Source organism: Cyrtonyx montezumae, unplaced genomic scaffold (assembly GCF_038088225.1).
Source record: "Cyrtonyx montezumae isolate F1298 unplaced genomic scaffold, pur_monq_1.0 scaffold_0, whole genome shotgun sequence".
Taxonomy (NCBI): domain Eukaryota; kingdom Metazoa; phylum Chordata; class Aves; order Galliformes; family Odontophoridae; genus Cyrtonyx; species Cyrtonyx montezumae.
This window is the reverse complement of record NW_027071824.1, coordinates 55,508,231-55,532,442: the sequence shown is the minus strand read 5'-3', so window position 1 is coordinate 55,532,442 and position 24,212 is coordinate 55,508,231. Positions and strand designations below refer to the sequence as shown.

Below are 24,212 nucleotides of genomic sequence, written 5' to 3'. Positions count from 1 at the left end.
AACTGTGCTAAACTTAGAAGTCTAATATTACCTGAAAATAGTATTACCTGAATCTATAAAGATAACAGATTTTGGTTTTGCACTTTTCTCTATGATTATAAGTGAGTCTTAATTACTTTTACATTATTAATCTAGCCAAGCACTACAGAGATTTTATTTTTCATAATGGCTTTTAGAATTTGAACAGATTTTTAGAACACAGAGCTCTGCGCCTACACAGAAACTTCTCTACAGATTTCTCCTGTAAGACCAAGTGTCTTTTGTGCATTTACAAAGTGTAAGAAGGCATTTTGTAATTAGTATTTTTCATGTACTGGATTGTTCATTATTTGCCCCAAGAAGCCCCAGTTAAAGAACATGCTTAACATACAAGAAAACATTTTCCTGAAATTGCAGTGTTACTGAAAACACATTTTGAATGGTGAAGTTTTTTTCTGTATACATTCCCTATCACTTATTAGTGGTATTCAGTTAAACATACTTCACAACTAGCACACAATCTCAAATGTTGTTGTCATCATATGTGCTTAATTATCTTAGAAAAAATATGCAAGCACCAATTAAAATTTACATGGCTTTCATTGGAAAACTGAACTGTCACAGTGTTTGCACATCATATTATTTGAAAGATTTACTTTATTTCATTGATTTGATATTACACTGAAAATAAGAAACAGAAATTGCCATAAGTACATTTAATTGACATAATTAATTACTATATCTAATTGAGAAGTAGTCACTGTAGCATGTGGAGAATTGACAGCATGTTCACCATTTATGTTCACAAAATGCTGTTATCACACCATGAAATTCCATGTATACAGAAAAAATAAACAGAAAACAGCTAAACCAGTACTCATTTCCATGCTCTAACATGATCTGCATTTACACTGTAAATGATAAAGGATGAGATATGGGAAGTGCCTCTCTGGATTGTAAATTGATCACAGCAGGATCATTTTCCTCCTAATAGGTTTTAAGATTTGCACATCATCTCATCACATTACAGCCACTACCTGAGAGCATACAGAGTATGCACAGAGATACTCTCATCTAACTTCTAAAATTTTTCCTGAACTTTATAATCTTGGCAGTCTTCCCATTTCCAAGTATTAAAATTTCACATTCACAGAATGAATTACAATCAGGCTGGAAAGAATATCCCTGATTGTACAACTCAAGCGAAGAACTAAGTGAAGCAGACAAGTTTACATATTCTAATCTTTGCAGAACTGTCCATTGGTTAGAAATAAATCTTGTTTTCAGATGACTCAGAATCACTTCAACACACTCTCAGCAGTCAGTCTGTATGCCCTCAAGAGCATGTACAGCTATGGAGGATCCTCTTGCATCCCTCTAAGGAAACCTGCATCCTCAGCTCCCTTTTCTTCCCTCAAGTGCCCATATACCAATGTACGCAGCATGATGAATAAACAGGAAGAATTAAGAGTTCTGTATGCAGTGGTAGAGACATGATCTCAGTGTGATAACAGAGATATGGTGAGATAACTCATATGACTGGAACACTGCTGTGGATGGCTATATCCTTTTTAGAAAAGACAGGTCAGTGGTGCAAATACTCTTTAACGGCGAGAGCCATTGGAACATATCAAGCTCTTCCTGGAGATGAGTGATGAATAAGTGGAGAGCTCTGGGGTGAGAATTAGGGGGCAAGCTAATAGGAGCAACACTTTTGTGGGTGTTTCATACAGGCTGCCTAATCAGGAGGAAGCTGATGGAAGCCTTCTACAGACAGCTGAAAGTAGTGTCCCAATCACATGCACTAATTCTCATGGAGGGCGTCAGCCACTATGGTATTTGCTAGAAAAACTGCCAAGCATACACAGTCCAGGAGGTTCCTGCAGTGCATGGAGGATAACTTTCTGATGCAGGTAGTGGAGAAGGCAATGAGGAGATGTGTGCTGCTGGACTTGCTTCCTACAAGTAAAGGCTGGCTGGCAGCAGCCATGAATGTAGAGACCTTGAGACAGTGAAGTTCAGGATCTTACACGGAAGAAACATTAAGTAGAATTGCCACCCTGGACTTCAGGAGAACCAACCCTGAGCTCTTTGAGGACTTGCCTGGAGGTATCCCATGGGTTAGAGCACTGGAAGGTAAAGAGGCCTAAGAAAGTTGATTGAAATTCAAGCATCCTTTCTTTCATGCTCATGATCAGGGCATCCATATGAGTAAGAAATCAGACAAAAGTGGCACGATACCTTCTATGGTGAGCAAGGAGCTAACGAAAAAACTCAAATGGAAGAAAAAAGTTTATGGAACATGGAAAAGAGTCTGGCTACTTGGAAGGAATATAGGAGTGCTGTCAGGGCATATAGGGATGCAGTGAGGAAGGCTAAGGCCCACTTGGAATAAATCTGGCAAGGGAGGTCAAGGATAATTAGAAAGGCTTCTTTAAGTATGTCAGCAGCAAAAGGGAAAATGTGGGCCATTTCACTTCAGTCTCTACTGCTAAGACTGCCCACCAAGAATTTCAGATCCTGAAAATAAGAGAGAGTTTGAGGAAAAGAAGACTTTACCTTGATTGAGGAAGATCCGGTCGGAAACTGTCTAGGTGAACTCAACACACGCAAAGCCATAGGCAGCTACAGGATACACCCAAAAGTGCTGAGGGAGCTGGCAGAAGTGATTACAAAGCTGCTCTCTATCATCTTTGAAAGGTCATGGAGAACAGAAGAGGTGCCTAAGGACTGGAGGAAAGCATGTCTTCAAAAAAGGCAAGAGAAGGACAATCCAGGCAACCATAGGCCAGTCAGCCTCATGTCCATCCTGGGAAGGTGATAACATATTCTGGATGCCATCTCCAAGCAAGTAGAAGAAAAGAAATTGTTCAGGAGTAGATGTTCATGGATTCACCAAAAGGAAAACATGTCAACTAATCTGGTAGTCTTCATCACTGGCTGGATAGATGAGGAAAGAGCCACAGTGGATGTTATTTATCTTGACTTCAGAGAGGCTTTCCACAATATACTAGTAATGAAATTTAATAAGTTTTAGTGTTCCCTAGGACAGTGCTGGGTTTGGTCTTGTTCAAAATCTTCATTAATGACCTGGATGAATGGACAGAATGCACCTCCAGGAAATTTGCTATTCAATAGAGGTAGGAGGAGTGACTGATGCACCAGAAGGCTTTGCTGCCACTCAGTGAGATCTGGATGAGCTGGAAAGTTGGGCAAAGAGGAGCCTGATGAGGTTCAGTGAGGGCAAGTGCAGACTCCTGCACCTAGGGAGGAATAACTGCATGCATCAGTAGAGAGTAAGGGCGGACCTACTTGGAGAGGAACTGTTCAGAGAGGGACCTAGGTGCCCTGGTGGACAACTGGTTGACCATGAACCAGAAGTGTGCCCTTGGGGACAAGAACGCAATTGTATTTTCTGCAGTGTGTTAATATGAGAGAGGCCAGCAGGTTGAGGAAGGTGATTCTCCCCCTCTACTCTGCCATGATGAGGCCACATCTGTAGTACTGTGTCCAGTTCTGGGCTCCCCAGTTCATGAAAGACATGGAACTTATGGGGAGAGTTCAGCATAGGGCTACGAAGATGATGAGTGACATGGAGCTGAGAGACCCAGAGCTGTTCATCCTGGACAACAGAAGACTAAGAGGGGATCTTATCAATGCTTATAAATATCTAATGTCTGAGAGTCAAAGAGGAGGAGGCCAGGCTCTTTTCAATGGTGCCCAGCGACAGAACAAAGTGCAAGAGACACAAACTAGAACATAGCAAGTTCCTATACAAACATTAGAAACAACCTTTTTACTCTGAGGGTGACAGAGCAGCAGAAAAACCTGTCTAGAGAGGTTGTGGAGTCTCCTTCTCCACAGATATTTAAAATCTACCACGATGTTTTCCTGTGTAAGCTACTCCAGGGAACCTGCCTTAGTGGGGAGGGTTGTACAGGATGGTCCCCAGAGGTCCCTTCCAACCCCTACAATTCTGTGATACTTCAGACATACACCAGGGCTGAGACATATAGAAAAATAAACCCAAGAGTTTATTAATGCTTAGTCTAAATATGCAAGAAGATTAATTCATAACTTAGTTCCTAAGTTCCCTGTCTGGCACTGATAAGAATCAAATACTGTGTATGGGGACACACTAATTATTTGTTAGATATCACCCTACACACAGAATATAGCTATGATTTTCATATTATAAAAAAAACAGAACAAAACAAAAAAACAATAAGAAAAGGAGAGTGGGAAGGTGGAGAGAAGGAGAAAAATGAATTTTCATGGAAAATTTTAAGTAAAAAAAGGTATTCAAAAATAAGAGGGATTTTTTTTTTGAGTGTTTAACTAGTGTTTAACTTTTTTTTCCTGATATGTTGCTTACTGTTAAATGAAATTATTTAGAAGACATCAATCAATACACATAAGTGGTAATTTCCTAGTTGTAGGAACAAAAACGGAAAAACCAGTAACATAAAAATGTTCAAATTGCAAAATCAAAAGTGCAGAGGTAAAAAAGCAACTACTAATACTGTTTTGAAGATTCTAGGTAGGACGTTATTGACAACTCAAACACTGCACAGAAAGCATTTGTTACTAGGCAACCATCTAGTTAAGTAATTTTATAAATGAGTTTTAGTCTACTTCCATTGAACCCTGAAAATACTGTGATCTCAGTCCTCCATTTAGAATGTATTTAAAAGAGGTACTGAAAAAATGTAAAAATGCAGAAAGCACTATTAGAAGCCATATTATTTTACCTTGGCTAAATATTAAGTATGCAATACTTTGCCTGAAGAAATTGCATTTTGAATATACCTATTAAGAGATTTCAATGCCCAGCACAGTGCCATATCAGTTTTTCTTGAATGACAAAATGCTTTTCTTATCATGATTACTGTTATTTTTCCGAAACTGAAAAACAAAAAAGAAATATGAGCTATTCTACAAAACAGTTAACTCCTTTACTGAATTACCAAGGAGCATAAAACACATGACAATCATGATTACCTTTAAAACTCCATGGATATACCAGCAAAATAGAAAAATGTTCAAACATAAATAATAAAAAATGACATGTAAAATGACTGTCTGACTACTTCCATGAAATTCACTGAAAGGCTTCTAAAGATTAATTCAAATATCCAATAAAAATTGCAAGCAAATGGAAATTAGATTTTGTTTATTAAAAAAAATATTGCTTTTAAAAAGAAGACATTTTTACACAGCTACAAGGTTGCCAGAAAAGATAATATTTAGGTCTAGAATTACACAAAGCATTAGACTTTCTATGCATAACATACCATTTAAAAATAATGTTACTCAATGGCAAATAAGCATCCATTTATTTTATCACAAGCTGATGAACCGACAGCTTTTTACAGTGAATTTATCATTGAAAGACAGAAATTAAAAAGGGTTGTCTCTAAATGCAATCTACTCCCAACTCTATTTAATAATTTTATCAATGATAAACAGAAAATAAAAAACTAACTTGTGATGAGAATAAGAGGTGACTGGTAGAGTTAATATAACTGATATATGCATCAGCTAAGCAGATAAATCCACATTGTTGGTCTCATTCAAATTAAATTTCTCTTAATTTATCTCATTCTAAAAGAGTACACAGCAATAAAATGAGAAAGTATTCTCAGAAAACATTTTTTATAGCAACAAGTGAATCCTGCACCAACTATTAAAGAATTTGTCTGATGACTTAATGAACAAGCATCTAAACACAGCCTGTGAAGCACATATATTGCCAAATAAAGCACACACAATTCTTGAACAGAACTTAATAGCAAGAGGGTGATGCTCCACTTCTTTATATGCCACAACCAAAACTACAGTAAGTTCTATACCCAATTTTGGTGACACATTTTAAAAACAGAGGGAACAAAGGGACAAAAGTAATACCAATCATTCAAAATGAGATGCAAAGAACTAAATGAATGCCACTGCCGTTAGTTACTGATGCATTCAAGTCCTAAAAAACACTTTTATGAACTGCAGCTGTCTATGTTTACAGACAATATCGGGAGACAAATGAGCAAAACTTCTTTCTTTGCAGTTGTTCTTAGATCCCCTAGGAAGCAGCTACTCAAATTTTTTTAATCAAGAATGAGATTCCAAGAACATGAAAATTCCCAAGTAGAAAGAAATTAGCATTTTGCTTTGGTGGGAAACCTCTGAGATAATTTGTTTCAGATTTCTAGTAAGAAGGTACAAGAAGGATACAAAGGAGAGAAAGAAAAAAGGAGGAGAAAATAAGCAAGTGGACAAAGGAAAAATGCATCCAGAGAAAGGATAAGTTTCTTAATTCTTCATTAGGAAAAAAACTCAGAAGGATAGCAATAGGATTACCGGGGGATGAAGAAGAAAAAGACAATGACGACTGGGAATGGAGAAAGAAGGCAGACAGTAGGTCACAGGTTAAAGTTATGAAGTTTTTGTCATTACTCAGTGGGAGATAGCACTTGATCTTGCAGATGCTATAAAACGTGCCCCTTACGGAAACACAAAGCATGGGTGGGATTAGGAGAAAGGTTTATGAAACTTTTTCATTTTAATTTGATTTTAGCTACACATTTATCTATAGAAAAATATGAATTGCTGATAGTATTTGTTTTATAATTCAGTTATACACTGGTGTTCTCTTTAATATTTATATTTTAATATTTATGTTTTTAATATTTTTATTTTTTTATATATTTTAAAAGTTTTTGTATCACCTTGAAGAACTGGCTGTAACAAGAAAGACTAGATAGATCCACCTTAAAATACTGGGAATTTGCAATAAAAAAAAGCAAACAAAATATCAATTTAGCAATACTTGGAATAAGATTAAAATCATAAATGTTATCTATTCTAGCTGTCCCAAACGACAATCTCATTTCAAATTGTGTAAGAGTTGAAATAAACTTGCATACATCAGAGCATAAGTAAATAGAATAATTTTACTGATAAATGTGGAAGCAGATTCATAAAGTGGTGTGATTGTGAGGTTTGCTTACAGTTGTGTTTAGTTAAGGCGTACTTAAGAGTTTTTCATATAAAAAACATGATTTCAAAAACTTAATTACAATAAATTTGGGTGCACTATGATTGAAAAATGCTGCTTAGTTTTCAGTATCTCCTTCAAATTCTGATTTATAGTTCCACAAAAAGAAAACTAAATGGAAATTAAGTAGGTAAAAGGAAACATTAATTGTTACTTTCCTCATTTGTAAGTTATCTCAAAAGACACTATTAATTTTATGGTGAGTATCACAATATGCTAACAAAGGGAAAGCAGGATTTTTTGTCTGTGAGAGCTGTTATACTGCATATTACTTTGCATATTCAGAAATTTTTTATTTGAATGAGAAAAAATTTATTGCTTTTTTTTTTTTTTTTTTGCATTTACCATGATGATTGATACATTGCTAATGTATTCCACAAACCAAATTAGAGTCTTGTACTTCCAATATTACTGGATCATGAAAAATAATGTTGAGATTCAGAATTAAATAGTGTCACTAAAGCTTAATTCAAATTGAATAATTTGTTTAAAGGAAGTACATATGATAATTTGTCATGTCAGTGTGGCACCCCTGATCCATACAACTAGCTTAGGAAGAGTCTTCAGGAGTACAGTTGTACACCCAGTATATATCTAGCAATGTGGTTGACAGAATAAAAAAAATAAATTACTTGAAACTGAAATGCAAGACTGTGAGGGCAGTACTTGTGTATCTAAGAGACTATCCTTGTTTCCCCAAAATCTGAGAAATGTTTTTCTACAGGTTTTCTTTTACTTAATTTATTATTCACAGAGTTGAGAGAAGGTATCAAAACACATATTCAAGTATGCTCTTTTTTCTCATAAGCAGCAAAGAAGTCATCAACCTCTCTGAATAATTACAACAAAGGAATTCAGTGTCATGTAGTTCATTTCTTCTTTCAAACTAATAAGCTTAGCAGATATTACAGAACTGTGGAAATTTTGATTAAAAAGTTTAAGCATTTCAGTTTTACATCTGTTTCATTCTCTAGACCAAAACTTTAAACATCAAAGCTATAAATTGGGTTCAAAGAAGTTGTTTGATGTTACACCTGCAATATGTAACAGAGCTCAGAGCAATTTTCCAACCAAAATGTTTAGCAAAGTCAATTTAAATCACTTACAAAAACATTCTCAAAAATTTGAAAAGTACAAACATGGATGAATATGCTGTTCACTCCACTAGGAGTAAGACTGCCAGCAATTCCAATATATATTTGTCCTTACAAGTTATTAAAAAAGCTGATTTAAAAAAAAAAGCCATAAGTTAAAATGAACATGCTAAACTCCCACAGGAAATGGTGTGATACAGCGTCCATCTGGAGAGAAGTTCAGTTATCATTCAAAAATATTGAGGTGTCCTAACCTAGACACACCTAGGTTCAATAAGACCAAGTGGCGGGTCCTGCACTTTGGCCACAATAACCCCATGCAATGCTATAGGCTTGGGGCAGAATGGCTTGAAGAATGTAGAGAGGAAAAGGACCTGGGGGTGTTGGTTGATGCTCGGCTCAACATGAGCCGGCAGTGTGCCCAGGTGGCCAAGAAGGCCAACTGCATCCTGGCCTGTATTAGAAATAGTGTAGCCAGCAGGAGCAGGGAGGTGATCATCCCTCTGTACTCAGCTCTGGTACGGCCGCACCTCGAGTACTGTGTTCAGTTTTGGGCCCCTCACTACAAGAAGGACATTGAGGCCCTGGAGCGTGTTCAGAGAAGGGCAACAAAACTGGTGAGGGGTCTGGAGCACAAGTCTTATGAGGAGCGGCTGAGGGAGCTGGGATTGTTTAGTCTGGAGAAGAGGAGGCTCAGAGGAGACCTTATTGCACTCTACCACTTCCTGAAGGGGGGTTGTGGTGAGGAGGGGGTGGGCCTCTTCTCCCTGATAAATAACGACAGGACGAGAGGGAATGGCCATAAGTTGCGCCGGGGAAGATTTAGATTAGACCTGAGGAAACATTTTTTCTCTGAAAGAGTGTTCAGGCACTGGAATGGCCTGCCTAGGGAGGTGGTTGAGGCACCATCCCTAGCGCTGTTCAAGAAGCGTTTAGATGAGGTGCTAAGGGATTTGATTTAGTAGTTGGGTAGGGATAGTGATAGGAGGATGGTTGGACTAGATGATCTTATAGGTCCTTTCCAACCTTATGAACTTATGAACTTATGTAATGCATCGGGATGTTTCTGTTTTGAGAATGTACTGGCATGGTTGTATTTGTGAATGAATACAGATTTCTAATCATTCTTTTCTGGCACAGTGATACCAGAGAATCACATCAAGCCCAATTCTTAAAAAGACCCAAAATAAAAATAAAAACACTGACTATTTTTCTATTTCCCACAATCTAAGCAAAAAAAACCTTCAAACATGCCATACAAAATCAAAAGAGAGATTTCCTGTTCTTGCAAGACAGGATAACGAGCCTGCAAAACGTAAAAAGCTGTGTATGTTATATAGATCCTGACATGCATAGGAATCATATCATTGTCTCACACACAAACTAGGGAAGTACGATCCAGATGAAACTGTAAGTATGTGCCATTATTAGAATAAATATTTATTAAAAAAATACAAGCAGTACTGAAAGGAATTTATCACAGTTCTGTGCGAGAAATTATAAAAGAGAATGACTATTCCAGGTTAGACCAAAAATCCAGCCACTCTTCTACCCTGTCTCTCATAGTGGCCAAAAGACATTGCTCTATTAAGAGTACAGAAACAAGGAAAATGTCAATGACACCTGCCAGCATAGCCCTCAGCCCAAGTCTGATTTAGTGACTAGCAATCTGTAATGGACTTTTCTTTGAATAACTTGTTTAATCACTTTCTGAATCCCTCTACTATAAATTAGAAAAAAAAAGTCAATAGTTCTGATGCATTAAACTAGTATACAAATCAGGTAATTGATCTCAGCAATAATTGCAGTGGTGTAATTGGCATAAGGATATTTCAGATTGATATAGTAGTATTTCAAAACTTACCTCCTTATTCTTACTTCCTATTATAGAATCACCAGGTTGGAAAAGACCTCCAAGATCATCTAGTCCAACTATTCACCTACTAACAATATTTCCCCGCTAAACCATGTCCCTCAGTACAACAGCTATACATTTCTTTAACACCTCCAAGGATGGTGAATCAACCAGCTCCCCTGACCACTCTTTCAGAGAAGAAATATTTCCTAATATCCAATCTCAGCTTCTCCCAGCACAACTTGAGGCCATTTCCTCTCATTCTACTGCTAGTTACGTCGGAGAGAAAAGGCTGATCAATCTCCTTTTAGGTAAGGTCTCCCTTGAGACTCCTTTGCTCCAGACTAAACAATCCCAGTTCCCTCAGCTGCTCATGAGACTTGTGCTTTAGACCCCCAACTGGCTTCATTGCTCTTCTCTCCAGGGCCTCAATCTCTTTCCTGTAGTGAGAAGCCAAAAACAGAACACAGTACTCAAGGTGCAGCCTCCCCAGGGCTGAATACTGAGGGATGATCGCTTCCTTGCTCCTGCTGGCAACACTATTTCATACAAGCCAGGATGTCATTGACCTTCTTGGTCACCTGCTGGCTCATGTTGAGCCAATTGTCAACCAATAGCCCCAGGTCTGTCTGTTTCTTCTACACAGTCTTCCAGCCACTCTGCCCCAAGCCTATAACGCTACCTGGGGTTGTTGTGGCCAAACTCCAGGACTCAGTACTTGATCTTGTTGAACTTCATCCCAATGGCCTCTGCCCAGCTATCTAGACTGTTCAGAATTGTTTCCTGCAGCATAATTCTAAATATGGCTAGTATTTTTTTTTTGCTGTTGTTTGTTTTGTTTTCTGTTTAAGTGCTTTTCTTTAGTGTATTTTTATACAGTATGTTTTCCCACTCTTCAGCTACCTTCTTCTCAACTGTTTTCTTGTAGTGATCCACTGCGATCTCCATCATTGACTTCACCAATTTAAAATAAATAAGCTATTCATAAAGGTGGTGAGATAGTTCATTTCAAGATTTGTGCTTTGTTTTTTTTTTTTTCCCAACTGCTTCACTTAAGGAAGAGTTACAAATGAGTAGCTTCAATTCCAGATGAATTAAACTCCAACTTCGTAGGTAAAACAAACCTTGAAATCCTAGAAGATTAAAGCACCCTAGAGAGCTATTTTTTAAATGAGTGTTGAAGCAAGATATTGCTGTATTACAATAAATGCACTAAGGGTAGGATTCAGTACCCATGATATAATTGCCTCAGATTTTGTATTCCTTAAGACATCTACATGGGCCTGACAGGCACAAAAGCAAAGGATTTATGGGATATTTGTGTCCAAATGAAGCAGAAGCATAAGGCCAAGTTGGATAACCTAAGGCAGATAAAATGGCACTAGACATCTATTTCAGACAGCTGAAACCTACCTCACAAGTTTCATAAAACTTCACATGAAGAAAATGGAATGTGTCTTGCAATCTGACATGAAGACAGTGACCGTCACAGTCACTGCTAAAAACTGAGATGCTTACCTTTAAAGATGCCTTAAGGAAAAAAGGTAATCAAATCCATTTAAGAAAGAAAATACAATGTGAAACAGGTTATTCTTTTGTGCCCTTGAGGTAATATAAACTCTACAGACCCCTAGACTCCATAAACAATTTCTTTCATTGTTTAGCTTTTTCTAAGGAATTATCAGTTATGTTGTTCTTTATACACTTTAGACTTACTATGTTGGATCACAGTGAACATTAATTTTATTCAGTTCTCACTTGAGCCAGAATCAGACGATTCAAAAAATATATAAGGAATCCTATTTTAGGAACTTAACAACATTAGTGTAGCCTTACCAAGAAAAGAAGTGTCTTGAAAACCAAGAAATGTTAAACATTAACATGCTTGCAAATATAGCCATAACAAGAACAATTGTGTTTATTTCTAATTTGTAATAATTTCTTTGTAATAATACAATCTTGCACAATATACTTTAAAGAGAAAAACAAGAAGAATGCCACCCTGTCCTATCTTTACTATTATCACTGGAAGAACTGGTGGATGAAGAACTGCGCAAAGAAAGCCAGCTGTATGCTCACCAGCATCAAAAGAAGTATGACAAACAAGGCAAAAGAGTTGATTTCCAATCTCAACTCTAGCTTCGTTAAACTCCACCTGGAATACTGCATCCAGGTCTCGGGGTTCCCAGCACAAGAGGCATGGACCTATTAGAGCAAGTTCAGAGGAAGGGCTGCATAGATATCAGAGGGCTAAAGCATCTCTCCTATGGAGAGACCAAGAAATTTGGGGTTCTTCAGCTTGGAAAAGAGAAGACTCAAGGGAAATCTCACTGCCACATTACAGACCCTTAAGAAAGGCCTATAAGAAAGGTCAAGACTGACTCTTTATCAGCAAGTGTAGTGATACGACAGGGGAAAACGGTTTTAAATTCAAAAAGAGTAGGTTTAGACTCCTATGAGGGTGGTCAGATACTAGAACAGGTTGCCCAGTTGTGGATGCTCCAACCCTGCAAGTGCTCAGTGTCAGGCTGTATGGAACTTTAAGAGACCAGATCTAGTGAAAAGCGTCCCTGCCCATGGCAGGGGTGTTGGATAGTCTTCAAAGTCCTTTCCTACTCAAACCATTCTAGATTGAATTACTCAAATTCTAACCCTTTTTATTCATCTCTAACTTCTGCATTTAATTTTTCTTCTAAACAAGTCTAACCATTGAGTACAATCTTTATTGCCTAGCTGTAAATATTTCTTCTCCACTAGATTTAAGAAAAAAACAAACAAAAAACCCATTCATCCTTTTCACCTTTTTGCCATTTCAGATTTTGGTATTCAGAAAGTACTGCTAAAGCATGGGGAAAAAAAAGACTGCTTATGCTCAAATACAAATGAGTTAGTATCTAGCAGCGATGACAACTTCTTCATTCATTTGGTTAAAATTTTTTTTTTCTTCCAGTAAAAGTGCCAATAAAAAGAATCAATGCTGATAAGAAAAGACTTGGAATTTTGGTTCTGCTAAAATACTGTCTTTACTATTATTTGTTTAAAAATGTACCAGTTCAGAGCTGCATGTACAATTTGTAAACTAATATAAGCAAACAGCTTTGTAATAAATTATGCATCCTAGGAATCTGACTTTTCTTGTAATAAAGAAGGCAGAAGACATTTTTCTTCATACTTAGTACAGAATAGCTACAAAATAAATTGTAAACCACCTAAGCATTTTGATTTCATTATCTTTCATTCTTTTACAATGAAAAATATTCATGAATAAAGTAAAATTGCTTTTAAGATTGCTTTTTGCTCTTACCTGACGTAAAGTACGTGCTACTATACTTTCAAGTACGGGTCCTCTGTCTTCATGCAACAGATGAACTTCATCAAGAATCAAGAGCTTTACCAGCTGAGAGAGAGCGACATCACCAACACTTTTTCTTGTCACTACATCCCACTTTTCTGGAGTAGTCACAAGCATCTGTTAGGGCAAGAAAAAAGAGATATTAAGCATATGCAAAGAAAAAGTAATATTCAACTTTATCAGTATTTTAATATCCATCTGAGTAAATGCAGTGTAGAGCTTAGCAAAGCTACTGTTAAGTTTTACCTACATCGTGTATTTGAGGTGGAAATGGTTCACTGCATCAACATATTGAACTGAACATGAAGCTGGTACACTTCAGTGTAAAAATGCATATAGAAATATCATCCAATAACAGCAAGTTAATGCATGCCATTATTTGTTCTGCACTAGAATAATTAAGCATCTGTCCAGAATCTACTCTTTACATAATCATGTGAGTCATTTAATGTGCAAATCCCACTAAAAGTTGTTTGTGATAAAATATTTCTACTTTTTATCAGAGAATCACAAACACCTAGGACTTCCCACAAAAACACTGGGTAATTCTGAATAATGCTTTGAAGTCCTGGCTGAGACAAAAAGAAACAGAATGTTATAATGACTTATAAAATCTCTATGAAAATTCCTAGTCCAAATCTGAGAAAAATAATTTCCTCTCATTTGAACAATAAATTAAGTACCATCAGAATAATATTAATAGATGTCAGAAACGAAGGAAATTATGTCTTTTTTTTTAAATCTAACTTGACAGATTTCTTAATCACAGAATCAGTTTTGTTGAAATGGGAAGGTATCTGTAGAGGCCATTTTGTGCATCTGTCCTTGCCCATATAGAGCTGCTCAGACCAGGGTGCCCAGGGCACCTATATTAATTAATCCTCCTAATAGATGTATTTTTTCCCTGCAGTACCTCACTGCATTCGATTTACTTTCAGAATCTATCACTCTTTACTAGTTATCAAGAACCACTCCAGAAGACTTTCTTTGTGATGTTATAAAAAAAATATTTCCATCCTGCTATATTTAATACTTAATGCAAGAAAGAATAAATCACAATACTGAGAGTGTGTATCTGGGGTGTTTCTATGTTTAATCAAAATATTATTGGGTCCATTTTGCTAGCAGATAAAGATTTTGCAAGTACACACACTCCTACAAAATAGTAGGTGTAAAAATGTATGGTCATAATTTATGAACTGAATTGCAACACTACTACAGATGCAACTGTTATCACTTTAAAATGAGTCATGTCAACAAGAAAAAATTAACAGCTGTAGTTCCACAGAACATTAATTAGCAAACAGTGAGGAAATACACTTAGCAATGCATATTAAGACTTTAAGGTGTGAAATGCTACAAATGCAAGATTCTTAGCTAATTTGCTCAAGTTAAATCGGCAGTGTTGACATCATTTATTTTTCCATGCCAATCACGTTATCAAAATATGTATTTAAATTGGTGTCATTAATATTTCTGTTTTTGAATGGCGACTAAATATTCATTACAAAGCTCTTCTACTTTGATCTTATTTTAAAGCAGCAACGATACACAAATGATCTGAATTAAAAGCTTACTTGATATACTGCCTCATTTAGCAAGACCAGAGACCTCGAGAGAATATCTTTCCAGAAAACAAGATTGCTTCTTATATTTATTTTGCAAATAGAATTTACAATTGAGAAAGAAAATATTCCAAAAAACAAACAAATCAGCTTTGCACTCTCAAGCTGTAAATTGAATTCAAATATAAGATACTAATTAAAAGTATCAGCAAAAGAAAATGTTGACTACTAGCAAACGTTGACAAAGCTACAGATTATTTTTTCAATTAAAATAATAAACAAAGCAGCACTATGATCTACCTTATAATTACTTCTAAATGCTGTGGTGGCATTTATTTTTATAATTAATTTTCAGAAATAATGTATTTCATCTGCAAAGTTATAAACTCAAAACTCAGATTCAGCAAAAGGAGTCTACTTTCTGTATGAAAGCTGAGAAAGTGCAACCAAACTCTGAAATAGCTTTCTAATATATTCTTTTTCATACTTTGAATTCAGTTATCAGCACACTGAGAAGTACGTTCATTTAAAGTGCTATTTCACCACTTCACCTCTTTTGGTACAGAAATAGCTGGAAAATAAAAATGTCATATTTGTTTAATGAGCTAGAACTCATGCAAAGACATGTCAATTTTTTTTTTTTTTCATATTAGGCATTCAATTAGCCATTGTCATATGGCTAAACAGAAATGGGTAGACTATCAATATTTTTACTGTCAACTTAAGTTTCTCTTGGGACACGTGAACCTCTTTTTGCAATGCTTCTTGGATTATCATTAATATCCTCCACACTAACCTTTTCTACCAGGGAAACATGGAATAGTCCAATTGGTTTTATATATATATAAAAAAAAGTCTTCCTTCTTAGGTGAGGACTGTTGATCATTTTACTTTATTCCCCAAAAAAAGACAACATGTTTCAAAGAATTCTTTCAATTCAAAGTTATTTAATGTATCTCCATGTTACTTTACATAACGTTCAGGTAAGAACTCAAACAAAAAAGCCAAATTACTTCACTTTGAAAAATGAAATCAACGAGGACAATACTACGTTCCACCTCCAAACAGTTCAAAATAATTGTGAAAATTCATAACCTTTGCCAGTTTTTCTTCGCTCCCCTTGGAAGCCAGACTTCATGATAAGAGAATATTTTCATACCGTAGTTATAGAAGACCAACATTTTGTAAAACAGTGAGGTTTGCTGGCACTTTGGGGTTTTTTGTTTTTGATTTTTTTAGTGTGAAAAGTCCCATCATCTCAAAGAGAGGAAATGATCTTCCATTAATTTCTTAGAGTTTTATTCCAGCTGACACAACCTTCAGGTTTACTTTTTTAATTATTCATTTTCAGGTTTTCTCAAACATATCTTGCATGTGGCTGTTATCAGATTTTTGCCTGACTAAGCTGCACAAATTCTCTGAGGCTACTAAAACGATGTTTATCTGCTCAGATTCATGCTCTCATGCACTCAATACATATATGAATATATAAGCATAAAATATTTAGTTACAATTTCCCATACTATAGAGCTCATTAAGTCCATTTTCAAGAACAGTTTTACTTTTTTAGCAACTTCGGCTTTCAAGCACATCCGGCACTTGTCTGATATTTTGTCCCTTTCATGCCAAAAACAGCTGATGCATAAAGAACTGGTCAAATAGGATAACAAGTACAGCATTAACTGGGATGACAGGAAACAGAAACTGGTTTTCATATTTTTTTGTAGACAAAATACCATTCTGATTACAAAAACAGAGAGTAACAGCTGTAAATAATCAGGTTAGTAAATTAAATTCACTAATATCCATTACGTTATAAAGCAGATTCACAAAATAGCCTACCTTCCCTTTCTGGAAGGTAAGACATTGTTAGTAAAGTAGGTCTTCATGGCAAATTTCAAAACTTTTTCCCTTTATCAGGTCTGATAACAATATTTCTGAACTGACAATGGATTTATGTAAGTTCACATACTGTTGAGTGAACACCCTACAAGGCAAAATTTTGGCAATTTCTATTTAAACAGGCTTTTAAATTTCTTACTGAAGAGATTTAATGAGTATTCCTGAAGATAAAAATGAACTCTCCCCACAGACAGCAGGAACAAAAGACTGACAACAACAGTTTATCACAATCAGCTCCATTCAGTGGGCTGCTCAATAAAAACAATTTTTACAAAATGACTATGTATAAGGGCTTTTGTAGAACTAAATCAGCATCAACCATTAGATTTTAAGTCCAAATAAAGAACTGTCAGTCTTACAAACACTAGAATTACCCAGTAAATTAACCCCAGAGAAGTAACCTAAACTGACCAAAAAAGGGCCAAAAGATCTTTTCAGATAATCTCATACAACTGCGTATGAGCAAACATAGTAGCTGTTCCACCTCCCAAACACTTGACTCATCTTCATATTAACACTGACTTCTGCGTTTTAATTTTTCTACAACTGTGTTCACAAATGAGTAGTAGTCTTTATAATCAAGCATTTTATGTGAATCATGGTAATCTAAAATATTTTAATTTTCTATTTTAGTAGAATCATGCAACTGTTAGAACTGTTAGAGATGGTTTGCAACTGCACATAGAAATTTTCCTAAAAGGTAGGGCAAACATCTTATGGAAATGTTTCCAAGACATAGCAAACACCTACCATTGGTTATTAACTGCTACTTTGCGTTTCCTTGTAACTTTTGTAACACTCTATATTAATTAACATTAGTATTTCAGCATCTTCAGGAAAGGAAAAAGAAATCCAAACCTTATCTTAAAAATCACTTGAGGCCTGCATCTGTACTCCAATGGCTACCTCCCATGCGCCTGTGCAGTGACCAATGATGCTTAAGTTGTTTTTTTTGACAGACTGAAAAAATCTGATTTACAACACAACAGTCAAAACTAAACAGGGATAAAGAGACTGAAAACAGCTAAAATAAAGTCTGGAGATCACTGAAAGATATAATCTACATTGGACAATGCATGCTATTAATTTCAGAAATAGAAGAAGACAGTAATTAGGCACAACTAGAGATTATTTGATCTCTTGTAAATTAAAGAGATTTTTTTTTACTGGAATGACATGGATGAAACAAAGCATCATTCCAAATAGTAGAATGCAGAAAACTTCTCAAAAGTGTCTAGATGATGTTGGGAAGATAAACAACTTTTAAGTCACTTCCATTTGTTTATAAAGAAAAGTACTAGTGCATTAATGTTGTGGTTTAAATGAAGAAGCAGCTCAGGACCACATAGTCATTCACTCACCACCTATATATATATATACGTACAGAACAAGTATATGTATATGTACAAAACAAGTGATGCACAAGTGATTACTCACAACTCACCAAGCAGTGCCCAGCCAGCCCCCAAGCAGTGACAGCCCAACTCCCCGCTGTTTTTCAAGTGTTTGATTTTGCATGATATCACATGGTATGGAATATCCCTTTGACCAGTTTACATCAGCTGTCCTGGCTCTATCTTCTCCCAGCTCCTTGTGCTTGAGAAGCCCCCCCTCACTGGTGGGACAGTGTGAGAAGCTGAGAAACTGAAATGTCCTTGTCTCACCACAGCACTGCTCAGAAACAACTAAAACATCTGAGGATCTAAAAACTTGGGAAAGCAGGGAATCATCCTCTTTCTGCGTTAGTGTCTGTATTAAGTTTGTCTCTACAACGAGTCATCATGGATGGATAGCAGTAAAGAATTCTGGTCTAGCCACTGCTGCTTTTTTGTCAATATTCAAAGACACTCTCCCAAAATGTACTTCTGTATACTTCAGTTAATCCAACTTCTTAATCTTTATCATTTTTAATTCACTACTGGTTTTCTCTCTTCTCTCATTCCTTTGTACACAGCTATAATTTCCCCTTACTGCATGAAAGGATTATGTTGTTGACTCTACAGCATGATCTTGTTGATCACAGCCAGGACTCCTCATCTTCTGATAGCATTTTGGCCAAAGGGCACAGCTATACTATACAGTGTATGCTATTCATGGTCTAACTACTTCTGTGGTGCTTTTTCTTGGCCATGAGAGAATGTTCACTGCAAGAGCAGTGCATTCAAAAGACCATGGCCAGCAGGTCAAGGGAGGTGATCCTCCCCCTCTACTCTGTCCTGGTGAGGCCTCACCTGGAGTATTGTGTCCAGTTCTGCACTCCCCAGTACAAAAAAGACAGGGATCTCCTTGAAATAGTCCAGCAGAGGGCTACAAAGATGATAAAGGGCCTGGAACATCTCTAATGTGGTAAGACTGAGAGACCTGGGTCTGTTCAGCCTTGAAAAAAGAAGACTCAGAGGGGATCTGATCCACATCTATAAAAATCTGAGGAATGGGATGCAAAAGGCTGAGGCTGGACTCTTCTCAGCAGTGTGTGGCAATAGGACAAGGGGAAATGGCCACAAACTGAAGCATAGGAAGTTCTGCACAAATGTGCGTGGGAACTTCTTCACAGTGAGTGATGGAGCACTGGAACAGTGTCAATGGTCTCTTCCAACCCCTACAATTCTGTGAATGTGTGAAGAGTTTCACTCATATTTCCCTTCAGTGATGCTTTGAAGCTTTTCACATTTTAGTATTAGGCCCCTGATATATCCCATTCACGCGGGACACTACAATACTGGCACTCTCTGAGGTAAAACTATCAAAAGAAAAAAAAAGAAAAAAGGACAGCAGCCTGTATGTCACTTTCATAATTCTGTTTTTAATCCTACTTTTTACTGCACCCTCACACTATGTTATTTACTCAAGCATTTCACAAAACCTGATGAAAGGAAGAGCTCAGGCAGGGAGCAGAATAAACATATAGAAAGTGAAACAGAGGGCAACAATTCAAAGTAAGACTTTGAGGTAGGAAAGTTGGAAGTAATAAACAATGAATATAAATAAATTGCTTTTCATTACTCAGTGACAACCACCTGATGCTGTGTTTTACATAGTTAAAAAAGAATTATGTCTCCAGTAAAATAGGTTTCTTACACAACAAAGATATACAGATGGGCAGCATGAATAGATGATGTTATATCAAAATTTAACATGCTCTTAAGTAATAGCAATACAGAATTACATTTATCTAATAAGATCTTAAAAACATTCAGTAGTAAGACTATAGTTACAAAAAATACCTATGAAGAAGACTGTTTTTCATGATAGAAAGATTCACAGAGGTGGGTTACATTGATTCATAATAGCAGCAATTAGTAAGACATCAAAGCTAACACCTGCAATCAACACTAAGTCTAGAAATCAACAATGGAACAATGAAAAATTTTAACAGTCACTTAGAAATCATTGAAATGGCAAATTAATATCTAGCTGAGGAAACATAACTTTGTTTAGCATGTTTTATTTTATACCATAATCCTAGGAACTCATACAATTACAAATGAGTTTGATCCTTTAAAGAGATCATTGTGTCCATCTAATGGAAAGGGAATAGCTTGACTATGCATCTGGACACCTACTTATCAGAGTAAGATACTTATCACACTTCACATGACTGCTGAACTGACTTTACCATTAATATTTTATTTCATGTACAGTTAATTTCAAAAAGTTATACACATGGGTTAATAAGACCTAAAATGTTATACTTCCTACTCACTCCTGGATGTCCCACTGCTTGCAGCATTCATCTGTAAGTTGTAGTACAACTTTAAACTTCAGTAAAATGGTCTTTGATTGGCTGAAAACAAAATGGAATTAAGTCCAATCCTACCAGTGAAGCTGACAAGATAGAAAAATTTCTTTTTGTTGTGAAGGCATTTTGGTTTTTTATGTTGTCACTGGAAGAGTATAAAACTTTACACATCAAGTTGTTACATTAAACTGAAGAGAAATTATGGAAAACAATACATATTAGAATCACAATAGTTGTTACTGAGAAGTAATCTGATGAGAGCATCTGCCATTTAGATTTTTTTCTAGGAAAAAACTTTTTTTTGAGTCAGTACAAATTTGACTTTAACTACCACAGTTATAAATGAGGAAGAATAGTTAGCACTCTTTGTGAAATTTATTTCTTACGTTCCAACAAACATAATTAGACACTCAACCCTCAGGTTTAAATAATGATCTAAATGCTTTAACGGAGTTTGATCCAAAACATTACCCTTTTCTTTATACTTTCCCGTTAATCAGCTCACTGATTATAGTTATACTAACCTCTGATATACGACTGTCAGGTCTGATTGATGCCAATAGCTCCCTTAATCAAATCTGACAACTTACAGCAAATGCCTGTCTCTAGAGACACTACTTCCAGCCTGCTTGATTTCAAGCCCTCTTTATGTTATTTTTCATTTTCTTCTCCCCCATCCTCTCTTTCATATAGAATAGAGGCAGTAAAATAGCATAACATACACAAATACGCTCTAAAGCCATGTTTTTAAATATTATTACAGCATATTTGGGCTTAAAGTTGATAGTTCATTGGCTGGATAACTACATCCAAGAACATTTTTTGAAAATACATTAATGTTCTCCAGCAACTTAATAATGGCATTGCTTTTTTAAGATGACAAAGACAAAAGACTACCTCAGCTATCAGTTTTTCCAATGTATTTATACAGGCACACTGTTAAGGCTCATCAGAATGGTCCTGCATATCACATTATTAAATGTAGATACACAAAACTGAGAATAACTTTTGTTAGAATAATTATACCTAATTTCTTTATTACATAAAAATTAGCCAACTTAACTTGGTGGTAAATCCTAAATAATACATTTTAACTATATTCCATATGAATAATTTAATATGCTAGCGACATACACTTAATATATACACAATGATACACTCCAAAGTAGTATTAAGTATGCTATAATTCTACAAGACATTAGAGTGTATTTCAATATAGGTATTGTGTCATATGGCATATTAAATGAGTCTTTAAAATATTTTTTGTAACACAATATAGAAAAATCTGTACCTTTAGATGGGAGTCAAATATAGCAAGATAATCTGTAGCACTTGTAAATATAATTTTGAAATCTAAAGAGCTTTTTTTTGCTCAGCATATAGTCACAATAAATAGTAAAGAATTCCAAATATGCTCTAACGTGAAAAATGTCAATTAAGAAGATATAAACTCTAAATTGCTTTGATGCTTTTTTATAATCTACTTGCATTTTCAACTGACCGGAAGCTGTAAAATTTGAAAAAGAGCCAAAAGAGTCGGATATTCCCTCAGCAACCTGTCCTCAAATCTACTCACTGCTATCTTTTTTTCAGAGGAATATTCACTCAGCAGGCACAGCTGTTATTCACAATTTTTACAGCTAAATCAAAGATAATTGGACTTCTGAGTACCTTTAAATTGTACTCTGGGAGAAGGGTCTAACTTAATGCATCATTTGCATTAACTATAAAAGACTGCTTTTTTATCCCATGAAATTTACAGTGCTTAAAAAAGTATTTGGAAGCACAAAGCAGTTAGCAATTCTATAGACACATATTCCTTTTGCACAGAACTCCTATTTACAAAGGACCTTTAAAACCAACAAAAGTAAATAATTCTTCCAAGTCCTTCATAGATAAAATATTAATGATCAACAGCACTGAAAAATAGATTTCTGCAAGTAGATTCCTACAAGTTTTACAGACATTCTCAATGCTTAAAAAGCCCAAGAGTCATCATCCTACAACAATGCTGTACTCGCATTTTTAATCAATTCATTAATATAATTATTCATATGCACATATACCATAATGTACTTCAGTTTCAGATTATTTGCTTATATTTTATCAACATTAGTTGAGACATTTTTCTTTTTACTTATTGAGATTCATTATACTTCAGAATTTAACATTTAGACAATGCTTTTTAACAATTTCCAGTCTTAATTTTTCAGACAAAATATGAAAAGAATGCTGCTTATTAGTATTCTTATTAGTCTTTCATCTCTTGCAAAGAAAATCTGAAATATGTTTAACAAAATAGCTTTAAAGGAGAAAAACTATACAGAATAACATAATCATTAAGGTCAGAAAGGACCACTAAGATCACCTACTCCAACCATAAACTCAGCCCCACTAAATCCACCAACCTCGCTGCCACGTCCACACACATCTTGAATACCTCCAGGGATAGTGACTCAATCATATCCATAGGCACCCCATTCCAATATCTCACAACTCTTTTAGAGAAGAAATTGTCTTAATGTCCAAACTGAACCTTCCCTGGAGCAACTTAAAGCCATTAGCTCACTGGTTTTCTGAGGCTGACCCCCACTTCACTACAACCTCCTTTGAGGCTTGCATGTTCCCTGATCTGATTCTCATCCAACAAGTGCTAAGTTTTCCTTTTACAGACTTTCCCATTGGTCTCACTATCTAGAGACTGATGAAAGTAAATCCTAACACTAAAGCCTAAAGCAAAGAAGGCATTAAGTACCTCAAGCTTATACATAATCTGTATCATTCTAGCAGTGTACCCATATTTTTCCATCTTCCTTTTGCTGCTGCAAATACACCTAAAGAGGCCTTTTTTGTTGACCTTAACCTCCTTGCCAGACAGGATTAGGTTAACCTAACCTGGCCCCTTCAGGCTCCAACAGCACCTACACGCGTTCTAGGTCACCTGACCATGTAGCCAGTTGTTGGATGCTTACTTCTTATTTTTGTGTTTTGTCCTGCAATCCTCCTGTCACTTTTACTTGACTTCCTGCTCACTGATATGAACCACTCTTGAAATGGGAGATATCAAAATGAATTAACAAGTTCACAGACTGCTAGACATTCCAAAGACTGAAAATCTTAACATTTCCCTTCTAGACATAAAATACTGATGTATTTTATTCAGCAGTATCATATCCTTGTTAAGTGATTTATAAAAGACTGTAAAAAAAATGCATGCAGTAATACCATTTGATCAGTTTTCTCCATGAGTTCATTTTGCTGGTTACTCTAGCAGATCAGTAATCACATGCACAATATTCCTAAAAACATCACACTTTCTGAAGTGCATTAAGCTAAGACTATGTTTTCCATAAAAAATTAAAATTGTAAAATCTCAAGAATCATGGAGTACCAGAAGAACATTAAAATAATTGTAATTGTTGTAAGCTAGATTATTTTAAATATAAGTACACAACTGAATAGTCTTTGAAATGTTCTACTAGATTAGGAACTCCCCCTTCTCCCCACTCTCAGCTCATGCCACGTACCAAGCAAGGTTACCTAATGAATATAACATTAAATATGTCTATTTTAAGAGATGTAGAAGTGAAAACAACTTGGAAAATAAGATAGACTGCCTCGAATGTACTACAACAAGATCAAAGAAGAGGAAGAAATCTTGTGCTTAGCACTACC

The 24,212-nt window shown here is 35.8% G+C and overlaps 1 protein-coding gene across 3 annotated transcripts in view; it reads right to left on the bottom strand.

Moving 5' to 3' along the window:
• The window catches only part of ASCC3 (activating signal cointegrator 1 complex subunit 3), a 263,322-nt gene that overhangs the window by 162,683 nt on the left and 76,427 nt on the right, over positions 1 to 24,212 (bottom strand). For all 3 annotated transcript variants that reach the window (XM_065735653.1, XM_065735658.1, XM_065735666.1), the window contains exon 11: positions 13,284 to 13,448. In XM_065735653.1, the coding sequence (XP_065591725.1) occupies positions 13,284 to 13,448 (165 nt within the window). The remainder of the gene's footprint in view (positions 1 to 13,283; positions 13,449 to 24,212) is intronic.